Raw genomic sequence first — 16,271 nt, forward strand, 5'->3', positions numbered from 1 at the left:
TAGGGAAATCATGCAAAACCTAAATCAGGATGGCCGGTCGAAGGTTTGGACCATCATCCTCCCGAATGTGAGTCCAGTGAGCATTTATGTCCTCATGAATTGGCAGCTGCTGGTTGTTATAGATTTTCTCACACTCCTTCAAAGATTATTCTTTCTTCTTGGGTTAAGTGATGGAATACAGCTCATTATAGATATCCAGAATACTGGAGTGTAGACATTGTTGTGGCAGTAACAACAGTATGTACTGTTTGGCTTAGCTGCATTCATAACAGCTTCATGCCATTGCTGTTTATACAGACAGAAATCCAATATTCTGCCACTGAGTAGACATGGCCAAGGGCAGTTGATCATAAGCTCAGTGCTGCAGAATCCTGTGTGTCTTTGCTGGCTGCTGTTTCAATGACAGCATTCTGTCTATTATAATTCCAAGTACCATGAAACGTTGTGGTGGGCCAGGCAATTATCCTCAAAAAATATGTCTAGTTTTCAGTTGGCTCGATATTACTTAGATGGAAGCAAGTGGATTCAGTTGTGTTAGTGTTCTGTTGAAGTTTCCATTTATGAAAGTATCACCCTATGTTCTTGGGACTTTTTTAACATATCTGTGGTGACCTTAATTTGTTTGAGCTGTGTTGCTATCACCCAATCATCAGCATACCCAAGCTTCATGGGCTGAGTAGCTGGAATGTCTGCAAGATGCAAGCTAAATAGTAGCAGAGCTAGAACTGAGCCTAGAGGTAGTCTATTGTTGAGGGTTTCTGGTGACTAGCGGTATAATTTCCTGAGATGAGGTTATGAGATGATTGTAGATAAAATTGAAACTATGTAATGGACTATATCCAAATTAAATCAGCTGATGTTACTAGGGCAGTAAAATAACGGTTTATAGCTGAAGTAAGAAAGGTATAAAATGAAGGCTGGCAGTTGCTGGAAAAACTTCTCAGCAAATGTAATATTCATTGACTTCAAATACAAATAATGTAAATGCTGGGAAGGCTCCTCTCTCTAGCATGTAGCCTTATATGGAAGTGAAACGCAGACTTTACACGGTACAGACAATAAGAGGATAGAAGCTTTTGAAATGAAATGTAGAGTGAAAGATGAGTGCTGACTATTAAATGAGTAGATTGGAACACAAATGAAGAGTTATAGAGTTGAATTGGGAAGAAAAAAAATTTATGGCACAACCTGACTAAAAGAATGGGTCATCTGATAGAAAATATCTTGAGGCATCAAGAAATCATCATTTTGGTAATAGAGGAAAGTGTAGGGAGGTGGCATTTTATAGGGAGACAAAGACTTGACTACAGTAAGTAGGTTCACTTAAATTTAGTGAGCATTGGCTATGCGGAGATAAATGACTGTCACAGGAAGGAATAGTATCAAGAACTACATCAAACCATTCTTCTTACTGAAGGCCTTCTAAACAACAGATTTAATGCCTTTGTTCTAAAGAACTCTTTCTGTTTTGGCAGTGAAGAAAATTCATTTATTACAGAACACCTAGGGGCATAGCCTTACTAAAACAGGTTCATATAGCAAGCTCTTGGTAGTGAACTCTGGCAGTGAACAATTTTGCAGCGTAAGAACATCCGTTTTTAATTGACCATTTAGAATGAACTGGATGTAGTCTTTCCTCTATGTTTTCTGTTGTGGAGCCATCATAAAGGCAACGACCCACATCTTAGTTCTCTTCCCGAATAACAGTATGATTGCAACATGTTATGTCCTGCAAACCATCACCTCTAGCCTGTTGGAAGCAAGCACTACTACATATATATTCTTGAAATAATCTAGACATGTGTAATTTTGTCCCACCACACAGTGAAGTCATGGAACTACTTGATGAGTCTTAGTATGAGGACAGTTGAAAAGTTGTACATGAAAAGTTGGTGGGGGAAAAAAAAGAAAAACAGAAGAGTAAAAATGATGTGCAGTTTATAAATAATTAGAGAGGGCATGGGCATGTTCAAAATAACTAGGGGAGACACAACAACAAGTAAATAGATGAGGGACCAGACTAAAGCTGAAGATATAAATATGACTATTGTAATCAGCATTGAAGTTGTGGGGGGAATGAGGGAGGAGGCATATAGCTAGGCCAGTGCATGGTAGATGTACCAAGTAATTTCTTTGCTAGATTCCAAGATTTAAAAAAAAGCTGTGACAGAATGGGGTGGGGAGGTAACTTAAGAAACATTTACACCTACATCAATACTCTACAAACCACCATTAGCTGCATGGTAAAGGGTATGTCCCATTGTACCAGATATTAGCGTATCTTCCTGTTCCATTCACGTATGGAGTGCTGGAAGAATAACTGAGTGCCTCTTTGCATGCAATTATTATTCTGATCTTATCTCATGATCCCTGTGTGAGTGATATGTAGAGGGATGTACTACATTCCTAGAGTAATCATTTAAAACCAGTTGTTGAAACTTTGTTAGTAGACTTACTCCAGATAGTTTACGTCTCTCTTCAAGAGTCTTCCAGTGCAGTTCAGTCAGTACCTCTGTGACACTCTTACATGCATTAAACAAACCTGTGACAATTCATGCTGCCCTTCTCTGCATACGTACAATATCCCGTGTTAGTCCAATCTGATAAAATTCCTACACACCGAAGAAATATTCTAGAACCAGTCGCACAAGCGATTTGTAAGCAATATCTGAATTGTACATTTCTGAACATTTGAAGCAAGTTGCCAATCTCTGTATCACATTGATAACTTATCATCATGCTCTGACTGAATGTTTATGCAGCTTCTCTCAGATATTACTTCATTATAGATAACTGCATCATCTGCAAAAAACCTGATTTTACTATTAATATTGTTTGCAAAGTCATTAATATACAAAGTGAACAGCAGGGGTATGTACACATGTCCCTGGGGCACATCCAAAGTTACTGCTACATCTGACAATCACTCTCCATCCAAGGTAGCATGCTGCATCCTCCCTAACAATAAGTCCTCAGTCCAGTCCCAAATTTCACTTGATACCTCCATATGATTGTACTTTTGACAATAAGTGTAGGTGTGGAACTGATTCAAATGCTTTTCGGAAATCAAGAAATAGAGCATCTACCTGATTGCCTTGATGGCATTTCAGAAAAGTGCAAGTTGGGTTTCAGATGATCGATATTTTTGAAATCCATGCTGTTCAGCAGTGAGGAGGTCATTCTATTCTAAGATACCTCATTATGTGTGAGCTCAGAATATGTTCTAAGATTCTACAACAAATTGATGTCAAAGATACTGGACAGTAGTTTTATGGATCACTTCCACTACCCTTCTTATAGATGGCTGTGACCTGTGCCTTTTTCCAAGAACTGGACACGATTTTTTGTTCAAGAGATCTATGATAGATTGTGGTTAGAAGAGGGGCTAACTCCGTCCCAAATTCAGTATAGAATCTGGCAGGGATTCCATTGGGCTCTGGAGTTTTGTTTGATTTTAATGATTTCAGCTGTTTCTCAACACCGCTGACACAAGGACCAGCATGGATGTAATTAGCTGAAGACTGTGTGTGTATGGTGGGGCGAAGGTAGTGATTGACACTGTGTAGAAATAACACCTTTAATATAACAGCAAATTAGAATATTTTAAATCAGCACTGAAGTAAATGCAAAACAAAATGGATGAATAGAGTGGGGCAGACAGTGTGGGAAGGAAATTGAATGATTAGACCACAATTCAAGTGAGGGGAAGCAATAAGATGAGTTTGACAGTTTAAAATTAAGCTTACATTTGAGGTGTCTTTTGATAACTTCACATGGAAATTTGTCAGTTATGAGTAAGAGACTGACATTGGAGTAATAAGCAGTACACAGCACCTATTTAACAATTCTGCAAAAGTTACATAATTGTCAGAGCTATACTCAACAGAAGAAAACCTATGAATGATGTAAAAGAAGAAAATTTGAAAGAAATATGTTTCATAGAAATGCAAAGAAAATTTATCCTCATTATTAATTTGTTGAAAACCTTTTGACTTTCAAGATGTAGCATTCATAACATCCCATGGCAAACTGTAACAACTGTTCATTTCTTGCTGCTTCAGCTTCCAATGGAGATCCACAGAGTCCAGACTCTTTGCATTATATATCATCAGTTGCACCAAACCAGTATGAGCAGGCACTGACAGCTGTTGGAGAGATAATTCAAGATTATGACAGTGATAAACTGTTTCCTGTGCTTGGTTTTGGTGCTCGTATACCCCCTGATGGAAGGGTCTCCCATGAATTCTTTGTAAATATGCTTCCCAGTCCATTTTGCTCAGGAATTGCAGGTAAGCACCATATCATCATTAATTAACAATGTTTTATTCAAACCATTTTGCTTGTTATTTTTAATTTATATTTTTAATTATTTTTTTATCTAAGTTTATATGCATGATTTTTGTAGGATAGATATGTAAGGGCCTAAAGGAAAATCACAATTTCTGTTTTGTGAGATTGTCCAAAATGTTTTCTAAGCAAGCTCTCATGAAACGTAAGATACCTTTCTTCGAGCATCAACAATGTAGGAATTAAGTGAGTAGCCCAGAAAGTTGCAAAAGCAGCTAAGTGACCAAAAATTGAAAATTGAGTTAGAGGCACTTTCTTGTTCAGGTTTTCATGGTCTATGTAATAATGTATCAATCGGGCTTCAAAAACGGTTGTAAGTATTTTAAAATAAGGTGCAGAAACCACATGTGGGTGCAAAGATGGCTATGTTTTCTATGCTTTAGGCTGCAAAAGAGGCAGAGTCTTAAGGGATAATGGCCACCGACAAAGGGTACGGTTGCAGAACTGGACATACCATCTTGTCACGCGTAATACTTTATAAAAATTCCGATTTTTAGCTACATGTGACAAATGTTTGGGTTGGCAGTACTGGGTAGATTTCGTATGTTTTCGCTTCTGTTGCTGTGTTGTAGGAAGGCAAGTGAAAGACGGAATTGTTATACGATAAAAAGACCTACCAGCACAAGCGTTCCTCTGTGTATTTTAAAACAACTTTGTAGGCAAATTTATTGTAACACAGTTTGAAATGGACAAGGATAATGAAGAGGAAATTTGTACTATTCAAGTACATTTCAATGAACCCAATGACAATAGAGCTGACATTAGAATTAATGATGAGAGGGAAGATGCCACAAGAAACTCTACTTCTAGGAAGAGAAGATGCAATGTACAGCAATGGAAATGAAATGTCAAGAACTGGAAGAGGTAAGGAAGAACACTGCTTATAGTAATATTTAAATATTCATTACAGGTTTAATGTGCTCCCCCCCCCCCCCCCCCCTTAACTATGGACCTTGCCATTGGTGGGGAGGCTTGCATGCGTCAGCGATACAGATAGCAACCACAACGGAGGGATATCGATTGAGAGGCCAGACAAATGTGTGGTTCCTGAAGAGGGGCAGCAGCCTTTTCAGTAGTTGCAGGGGCAACAGTCTGGATGATTGTTATATAACACTACCCCAAACGGCCTTACTGTGCTGGTATTGCGAATGGCTGAAAGCAAGGGGAAACTACAACTATAGTTTTTCCCGAGGGCATGCATCTTTACTGTATGGTCATATGATGATGGCGTCCTCTTGGGTAAAATATTCCGGAGGTAAAATAGTCCCCCATTCGGATCTCCGGGCAGGAACTACTCAGTAGGACGTTGTTATCAGGAGAAAGAAACCTGCCATTCTACAGATTGGAGCATGGAATGTCAGATCCCTTAATCTGGCAGGTAGGTTAGAAAATTTAAAAAGGGAAATGGATAGGTTAAAGTTAGATATAGCGGGAATTAGTGAAGTTTGGTGGCAGGAGGAACAAGACTTCTGGTCAGGTGAATACAGGGTTATAAATACAAAATCAAATAGGGGTAATGCAGGAGTAGGTTTAATAATGAAGAGGAAAATAGGACTGTGGGTAAGCTGCTACAAACAGCATAGTGAACGCATTATTGTGGCCAAGATAGATACGAAGCCCTTGCCTACAACAGTAGTACAAATTTATATGCCAACTAGCTCCGCAGATGACGGAGAGATTGATGAAATGTATGAGATAAAAGAAATTATTCATATAGTGAAGGGAGGCGAAAATTTAATAGTCATGGGTGACTGGAGCTCAAGAGTAGGAAAACGAAGATAGGGAAACACAGTAGGTGAATATGGAATGGGAGTAAGGAATGAAAGAGGAAGCTGCCTGGTAGAATTTTGTACAGAGCATAACTTAATCATAGCTAACACTTGGTTCAAGAATCATAAAAGAAGGTTGTATACATGGAAGAAGCCTGGAGATACTGGAAGGTTTCAGATAGATTATATAATGGCGAGACAGAGATTTAGGAACCAGGTTTCAAATTGTAAGACATTTCCAAGGGCAGATATGAACTCTGACCACAATCTATTGGTTATGAACTGTAGATTAAAACTGAAGAAACTGCAAAAAGGTGGGAATTTGAGGAGATGGGACCTGGATAAACTGAAAGAACCAGAGGTTGTAGAGAGCTAGGTTGTAGAGAGCTTCAGGGAGAGCATTAGGGAACGATTGACAAGAATGGTGGAAAGAAATACGGTAGAAGGTGAATGGGTAAGTTTGAGAGATGAAATAGTGAAGGTAGCAGAGGATCAAGTAGGTAAAAAGATGAGGGCTAGTAGAAATTCTTGGGTAACAGAAGAGATATTGAATTTAATTGATGAAAGGAGAAAATATAAAAATGCAGTAAATGAAGCAGAGAAAAACGAATACAAACGTCTCAAAAATGAGATCGACAGGAAGTGCAAAATGGCTATGCAGGGATGGCTAGAGAACAAATGTAAGGATGTAGAGGCGCATATCACTAGGAGTAAAATATATATTGCCTACAGGAAAATTAAAGAGACGTTTGGAGGAAAGAGAACCACCTGTATGAATATCAAGAGCTCAGATGGAAACCCAGTTCTAAGCAAAGAAGGGAAAGCAGAAAGGTGGAAGGAGTATATAGAGGGTCTATACAATGGTGATGTTCTTGAGAACAATGTTATAGAAATGGAAGAGAATGTAGATGAAGATGAAATAGGAGATATGATACTGCGTGAAGAGTTTGACAGAGCACTGAAAGATCTGAGTAGAAACAAGGCCCTGGGAGTAGACAACATTCCATTAGAACTATTGACAGCCTTGGGAGAGCCAGTCCTAACAAAACTCTACCATCTAGTGAGCAAGATGTATGAAACAGGTGAAATACCCTCAGACTTCAAGAAGAACATAATAATTCCAATCTCAAAGAAAGCAGATGTTGACAGATTTGAAAATTACCTAACTATCAGTTTAATAAACCACGGCTGCAAAATACTAACACGAACTCTTTACAGGCAAATGGAAAAACTGGTAAAAGGTGACCTCGGGGAAGATCAGTTTGGATTCTGTAGAAATGTTGGAACACATGAGGCAATACTGACCCTACGACTTATCTTAGAAATTATATTAAGGAAAGGCAAACCTATGTTTCTAGCATTTGTAGACTTTGAGAAAGCTATTGATAATGTTGACTTGAATACTCTCTTTCAAATTCTGAAGGTGTCGGGGATCAAATACTGGGATCGAAAAGCTATTTACAATTTGTACAGAAACAAGATGGCAGTTATAAGAGTCGAGGGGGCATGAAAGGAAAGCAGTGGTTGGGAAGGGAGTGAGACAGGGTTGTAGCCTATCCCTGCTGTTATTCAATCTGTATATTGAGCAAGCAGTAAAGGAAATAAAAGAAAAATTCGGAGTAGGAATTAAAATCCATGGAGAAGAAATAAAAACTTTGAGGTTCGCCGATGACATTGTAATTCTGTCAGAGACAGCAAAGGACTTAGAAGAGCAGTTGAACAGAATGGATAGTGTCTTGAAAGGAGAATATAAGATGAACATCAACAAAAGCAAAACAAGGATATTGGAATGTATTCTAATTAAGTCGGGTGATGCTGAGGGAATTAGATTAGGAAATGAGATGCTTAAAGTAGTAAAAGTGTTTTGCTATTTAGGGAGCAAAATAAAAGATTATGATCAAGGTAGAGAGGATATAAAATGTAGATTGGCAATGGCAAGGAAAGCGTTTCTGAAGAAAAGAAATTTTTTAACGTCGAGTATAGATTTAAGTGTCAGGAAGTCGTTTCAGAAAGTATTTGTATGGAGTGTAGCCATGAATGGAAGTGAAACGTGGACGGTATATTGTTTAGACAAGAAGAGAGTAGAAGCTTTCGAAATGTGGTGCTACAGAAGAATGCTGAAGATCAGATGGGTAGATCACATAACTAATGAGGAGGTACTGAATAGAATTGGAGAGAAGAGAAATTTGTGGCACAACTTGACGAGAAGAAGGAATCGGTTGGTAGGGCATATTCTGGGGTATCAAGGGATCACCAATTTGGTATTGGAGGGCAGCGTGGAGGGTAAAAATCGTAGAGGGAGACGAAGAGATGAAACACTAAACAGATTTAGAAGGATGTAGGTTGCAGTAGGTACTGGGAGATGAAGAAGCTTGCACAGGATAGAGTAGCATGGCGAACTGCATCAAACCAGTCTCTGGACTGAAGACAACAACAACAACATACAGGTTTAATGTTGTGGGAATTAATGACCTAGCAACATTGCCTAACCTTTTCTAGAACACATTTCTTGGAAATAGAAACACTGAACTTCCGATTGCATTGACATAAAACTACTACTAGTTGGTTTTCATTTTCATTTATCTGTAGATACCAACCGAAAGGGTTTCCACAGATGTCACACTGTAAACATCCTGCTGGAAAGCTGAAATGTAAAGAATTCACTATGCATGATGTAAGATGGATCCATCAAAAATTTTACGAACAAAATAACTGAGAATGGCAGAGCAACTACATTTGACAGCATGTCACTGTGTCATCTCTTGAACATCTAGGCGTACAGGAGACAAAGTATCAAGAAAGCAACTAACTACAGAGATTGTGCTCCCCCCCCCCCCCCCCCCCCCCCAAAAAAAAAAAAAAAAAAAAAAAAAAAGAAACATGAAGGAGTTTCTATAAACATAAGGATTTGCAGAGCGGCTTTCGTGGGGATTTTGCAGATCAAAAATATGAGACTCAATAAAATTTGTCAGAGTATAATGGGTGATTCCTTAACTGCAACTGCTGAAAGAAGAGGAGGTGACAGAAGAACGAAGTTGTACAAAGATAGGAAAAGTGCAGTTGTCAGATACGTTGAATAATTCAAGCTGATTGAAAGTTACTATTCTAGAGAAAAAATGCTACATCATCAATATTTGCCCAATGAATTAAATGTAAAAATAATGTGGGAAATGCTCTGTGACAAACCTCCTGATCTGGACTTAAAGTATGATTACTACCAGAAAACACTCTGCAATAATTTTAATATTGCCTTTGGAGCACCTTACATTGAAACATGCTCTACGTGCTCATCGATACAAAGCATGATTTCCTTGGAAAATCAGCCAATGGAAAAAAAAAGTTTGGAACATCAGCTTACAGCTAACTAACTTCAGAGTGATGTTTTTTATGAAAGACTCAAGGAAGACATAGAAGGTCAACTAATTTTAAGTTATGACTGCTGGGAAAATGTAGTCCTTCTAAAAGCCCCAGATCAGGTGGCTTATTATTCCAGAGAGATGTACTTATATAATTTGATGGTTTGCCAAGGTTCCTCTATGAGCAGTCAGACCAAAGACAATGTGACCTCGCATGTTTGGCTGGAGAAAAAATTTGCAAAGGGGTCGAATCATATTGCGTCACCTCTTCGTCATCAACTGCTTAACACCAATTTGCATGGTGTCACCAAACTACACCTCTTTTTGGATGGATACGGTGGGCAAAACAAGAATACAATGGTGGTTGGGATGTTGATGTACTGGCTCCTGTACGCTGCTCCAGTACACGTAGAGAACGTTGAAGTGTGGTTCCCGATCGTCGGTCATTCTTTTATGCCCGCTGATAGAGTTTTTGGAAATATGGAGAGAAATTTTTCAAAATTGAGCCTAATCGAAAACCCTGCAGTATACATTGGCATAATGAAAAAATACGCCACAGTGGTGCATTTGGGGTTGGACGACTGCAACCGAAGAGACTGGAAGATCACCACTGACATCATCAAAGCTCCTGGATCCTGGCACTTCCAGTTTCAAAAGTCAATGAGAATTATCATGACGAAGACAGCAAACAGAAAATTATGTCTTGTGCAAGGAGAAGCAATCTTCAGTTTTGAAAGTGGAGAGCCAAAATCTGTTCTTAAAAGAGACAAACATTTCATGAAAGAAACTCTTCCTGAGGAGATTCCAAAAGCCAAAATTATGGACATCAGGCAGCTCTTAGAACTACACCAGGGAGAGACATGGCCTGAGCAAGAAAAGATAAAATTCTACACTGATGTTTTTGAGCAGCAGAAGATCATGGAAACAGACGAATGTCAAAACGGCGAGGATGAAGGACCTGATTTTGGGCTCTTAGATGACGACGATTCCCCAAACATAGCTTAAACACTGTATACTTCATTTTACTTTGTAATTGTTTCTTTATAATATTTCATTTTTCCAAGATTTGTTTCCAGAGATCTCTCACTTTCATGACAGGTGTTAAGACTGAATTCAGTTATTAAATCTGAGTAATATTAATATTGTACCTGGTAGTAGTTCATGTTTAATTTTTTTTTTATGTAAAGATTTCAGTCTTTTTAAATATTTAAAATAAAACAGTATTTGAGCACTTTGTTTAATTGTCTTCCTTTCGCATTTTTCTAGTATACTACTGTAGTCTACCATCTTACCGATCTTTACATAAAGATACTAATGAGGGGTTAATGTAGGATTATAGACATATTTCTGTGAGAGCAAGGCTACGTTTTTCGGATTTTCCCAGAAATCTTATAAAACTGATTAGCTGCTTTTGCAACTGGACTACTCAAATATCTGTTAGTGAAAATTTTTCAATCTTTCTGTTACTCTCTCTCACCAGACAAACAAGCCTTTGACCTTCTTTTTATATGCTTGATGTTTCCTGTTACTGTGACCCAATATAGATCACATACACTTAAGTAGTACCAATGAAACATATTGTGCTTTTTGCTATAGTTGCTGGTGGATCTTTGTGTTTATTCCATTTCATATATCTGCGTATATGTACGACATGTTTTAACTCCAGTTGTGACTCATTAATTCTGTAGCCGAAGGATACCACACTTCTATGTTTCATGAAGTGCACAAATTTGCATTTGTCTTCGTTGAGAGCAAGTTGGCAGTATTTGCATCAGTCTGATATTTTCTCACGATCTGGATATTACTGCAGTTTTCATCAGATAGAATTTCCTCATTTATAATTACAATGCTCAAAAATTATCTACTACTAATACTAATTAATGTATAACATGGTCACATTACATGCCTCTTGAGAACACTAGATATTACTTCAGTGTCAGTAGATGTCACTCTATCCAATTAACATGCTGTGCCACACCAATCAGAAAATCTTTGATCCAGTCATAAACCTTGTGACATAGCAGGTGGTTTCTTCTTGTCTGTTATTTTTTTCCCACTCTCATAAATAACATTTTTTAAAAATATCCTGTTTTCAATACATTTATCTATTGCAGTGCAGCACTTGCAAAAAATCTCAAGATCTTATTTAGATTTGCTTTCAATTCAGTCTGTTGTTCAGATTATCACTTTGGTGGCTCTTCCTACACTGATGTAATTAATTGTGATTAAGGTCTCATAATTAGAAAACCCAATTAACTAATGTTAGTACTACATTCGCATTATACATAACCATGTGACCTAAGCAGTATATCTGAGAAAGGTGTCTCATACCACCAAAACGCCTGGGGAGTCCCACTTTCCTTTAAACACTTTGAATTATCAAAAACTATTTAGTTGAAGAGATAATTCGCATTCAAGTTCATAAGTAGCCCCCATTTTCCGACCATAAACATTTTTAATGTCAGCAAACGAAAATGGAAACTGTAAATGTTACTGGAGGACCAAGAATTTAGAAGCACTATATAATGGTTTGAATTCATTCTCATTGTAATGAATGTTGACATGTCATAGAGAATCAGTTCTTATTCAGAATTAATAGCCACAAACCAAAATATACATAGTTGCCGTTCAGCGGATATGGTGTGCAGGCCACGAGTGTAGGACTATCAGCAAACCAACATTTTATTCAGCACCTTTCTTTCACAGGGGTGAGTGTCTTGTTATGTGTCCTTGGATGGATATTGCGATTGAAACGAGTGATTGTTGGACACGGAGATGCTCATTCTGGACTTAAATAATCATACTCCATAGTAATCTTCTTTGATAAACTGTTACAGTATTGATTGCAAACATTGGCATTTTCATGAAAATGTGAACTGTGTTTTGTGCCACTCGTCTGGGACTCTTAGGTGTTGTAGATGCTGATCTATTTCAGTGACCAATATATTTTTGTAGTTGACAAACTGGTTAATAGAACTTACTGAAGACAAAATTTGTGTGTTAGTGCAGTCTAAATTACGATTTTGTGTACATCTCTGAGCCATTGCCATCCTACACTCATTCAGACTTTCAGCTTAGCGGTGATCAAGAGTGCTCCCAGGGAGAGACTATAGCAATCAGTTCAGCGATGCTACAAGCTGGGTAAACATTTCAGAGGAATGTGTGTTGTTCAGATAGTGTCAGTGTGGTACTGAATCAGAAACTTTTTGAAAATTTACAAATACCAAATCACTAATTGACATGGTTTGCTCTATCCATGGCTCCTCAGAGAGTTTACAACTCTTTTGTGAGCACTTGATTGGAAAACATGAGGTCCTTGGATTTTGTAGTACTGGTACTGTCCCCAGGGGTTCTGTCAGTGATGGTTGGGTACAGGCATGGCGAACCCAGGGTTTCCAAACTGTGGACTGGTCAGCCCCATCAGTATTATATCACTGTAAACTCTTGACATACTTCAGCAACCACCATGTAATGTGATGGTGAAATGTGTGTTTTGCAGAGTGGCAGCTTTCATTTAACTCCTGGATCACAAGGATGGCACAAATCTATATTTAAAAACATATACACTCAATCTCAGGCTGTGCTTTGTGCCAATGGGGGTGCTTGGCAGTTGAGTCAAAATAGCCACTAGAAGTCACCCTGTGAGAACCTCACAGTCTTCAGTTGATAAGGCTTACCAGGATAGGTGGGACTCTACCTGGGTGGAATATATAGGTGCTTGCCCATACAGGAAACATTTTTGAATCCTGATAAACACAAGAACAAATCTGTCAACAATATGGGTGGGCTTTTAGAGTGCCCGCCTACATAACTAAGAGGGTTTGAAAAAGAATCCATCTGGAAATGCATTAGGAAAATCAAACTTGATCGTGGTAATTGGACGAAAGCGTTGAACTGTCTTTGTTGTGGTAAAGAGAGAACAAAACCTGTAATAAAAGGGCACACTATCTGGGAGAATTATAATACAGGTCGTAGTGAGAGGTTAAAGGTGGAAGTAGTATTCATCCATGGTATGTGCCATTCTGTACTTGCTAACATTGTCATTCACCTTCAAGCTGTAGTTGTTCATATGTACAGACTATTATGAATAATTGTGTTCGCTTGGTATCTCCCAACTTGTGAACCTGTGGATAATGATGGTATCCTAACAACTCCTCAGTTCCTTTCTCCTCAGATATTTCACTGTAAGTCATATACAGTGGACCTCTGTGTGCTCTTCCTCCAAGGTTGAGTAGTGAAGAGGTCCCTCGAGGTGGCCGTGTGGGATAGCCATGTAGTCTAAGGCACCATGTCACAGTTCGTTCGGCTGCCCCCATCTGGGGTTTGAGACCCCCCTCAGGCATGGGTGTGTCTGTTGTCTTTAGCGTTAAGTTAGGTTAAGTAGTATTTAGGCCTAGGGACCGATGACGTCAGCAGTTTGGTCCCATAGTACCTTGCCACAAATTTCCAAATTTTTCCCTTGTGTCAAAAACTGTCTGCCTCCTCAATACAAGAAAGCAATACTCTTCACCACTGACATGGATAATCCTCAGCCATTGACCTTTCACTCTGCAGAGAACTCCCACTTCAGTGATCACTTTTCAGTTTAGATCCACCTGACAGATATATCAGCTCCCATCACCCGACCACCTAAAAGGATGTATAACAGTAACAGCTGGACACTTTGCAGCAACTGGCCATATTTAAACACCAATCCACCACGGTAGAGCATGATACTGCCATCAGCCACAGAGCTGCCAATGCTTGGATCCTGTAGTTATTTATTAAATATGGCAGCCTGCCAGTCCAGTGGTAGAATAAATTGTACTGTTTAGCCAGCAGGGACAGGCAGGTGGGACTGCAAAAGTTCCATTGCAATCCATCTGCTGACATCCTCACAGCCTTTCCCATCGCTCAAAGCTCGGTGCACTGTCAGAGAGAGCTGGAGACTCAGTGAGAAGAGACACTGGGAAAAGTAATGTGTGCATAGTGGTTGTACAGGGCAATGCTCTGATCACTAAACCAAAGTTTGCAGCCCACATAATAGCAAAATACTAACAACAAATAACATACGGTGCCAGTCAAGGTGCCACCTTGCACTACAGATGGGAATTATTAGAGAGATCACAATAAGGCTTTACATCCAGTGACCCCAAAATTAACATAAATGGGGAGGCAGGATATCCATTATCTGTGACTCGAAACACGTAATTTAGGAGGCCAGAGAACTTCTGTCAATTTTGGAACTGTTTTCATTGGTACTGTACATTCAAGAATTTAATTGCCCAGGGTAAGGTGATAAAAAGGTCTTCTTTGCTTTGGCAACACTTAATAGGAAAGTTTTTTGGCATTCAAAAGGCCGATTACATCACTTTGCAAAACAGTATTATCTGACAACTGTATGAATGAGGCTTCTGAGTTCGTTTTCCACTGTAGTGTAGTCTTCCTCTTAAGACAGTATCTTAGATTTAAAATTAATAGTTCATTCTTATTATTAGACCAACATAGTTAAGTTATACATTCAGGCCCTAGACAAACCAACTGGTTTGGTCAGAATGCCACGTCATCCTCTGCCAGTATCGTCATCAGGTGTGTTTTGTAGCAGCATATCATCAGCACATCACTATCCTGGTCATTGTCAGGTTTTCAATCTTTGAACTGCTACTGACCAATTGATTAGCTTCTCAGTTAGCCTCATGAGGCTGAGTGCACCTCGTATCAGTCCTCCCACCAGGAAAAATCCATGGCAGTAACGGGAATTGAACCCGGGTCCTCTGCAAAGAAATCAGCCATGCTGACCACTCAGCTATGGAGGCGGTCTGTTAAACCAACATACCCAGTATAACTGTGTTCCTCATGAGCTTCTTGCCCTTTCTATAATATCCATTAACAGTATAGTGCCCACCGTTAAGAGCTCTGCCTGTTGCTACATTCTGTGGATGATTTTTCAATGTTTTGCTTGTCTTTGTCTCAAGAGAACTGCTCAACAACTGTCTCTAACATTTAGAATTCTAGAACCATGGACTAAAGCCCCAGCATTAAATAAACTCTGGACTAAATTGCAGGCTTTAAATAAATATGCAGGCATAAATTTTAATAATATACATCATGTTTTTAATAAACCTGAACTATGATTGGGAGGATACTATTCTTAGTTTCTAGGAATTATTTAAGTTCCTGGTTCTCATCTTCAGTGAGAAATATTCAGTCACAACTGGCCCATCTCTATACTGTACATGTCTCAGCATAACTGTCCTACCCAAAGACCTGGGACTCTGTTCACCATGAGGATATTAGATTCGTGACAATAACCTTGAAGAAAAGATCTATCCCCTGCTTTTGTGCTGAGGAAGTGTCATCAAACAGTCAACAGAAGCAAATTTTGTATTGTGGGCATCCGCAGCTGTAGAGTTGAACCATGATAAGTAAGACCACTTCAGCTGTATGATAAATCCTTATTTCTGATCCAACAAGTTTCATGGCATTAGAGCAGTGATTAGTGCTTTGCTCAAATTAAGAAAGAAAGAAAAATCTGTTTTGCCTCGTAAGGCAATCGATTGCAACTAAGAAAGAAAAAAACCGTTTCGCCTCGTAAGGCAATCGATTGCAACAAATGTTGTATTGTGGACATCCACAGCTGTAGAACTAAACCATGATGAATAAGAATGCTTCAGTTGTATATAAATTTTTGTTTCTGAACCAACTAGAGCCATATGTTGCTCTAAAACCATGAAACTAATTGGATCAAAAATAAAGATTCATCATACAGCTGAAGTGGTCTTATTCATCAAGGTTCAGTTAACAGAAGTTGGAACAGGTA

At 38.8% G+C, this 16,271-nt stretch overlaps 1 protein-coding gene across 2 annotated transcripts in view; it reads left to right on the top strand.

Moving 5' to 3' along the window:
- Positions 1–16,271, top strand: part of LOC126475048 (copine-8-like) — a 219,517-nt gene that overhangs the window by 169,599 nt on the left and 33,647 nt on the right. For both annotated transcript variants that reach the window (XM_050102598.1, XM_050102597.1), the window contains exon 8: positions 4,062–4,289. In XM_050102598.1, coding sequence (XP_049958555.1) covers positions 4,062–4,289 — 228 coding nt within the window. The remainder of the gene's footprint in view (positions 1–4,061; positions 4,290–16,271) is intronic.

The sequence above is a fragment of the Schistocerca serialis genome, chromosome 4 (assembly GCF_023864345.2).
Source record: "Schistocerca serialis cubense isolate TAMUIC-IGC-003099 chromosome 4, iqSchSeri2.2, whole genome shotgun sequence".
Lineage (NCBI taxonomy): Eukaryota > Metazoa > Arthropoda > Insecta > Orthoptera > Acrididae > Schistocerca > Schistocerca serialis.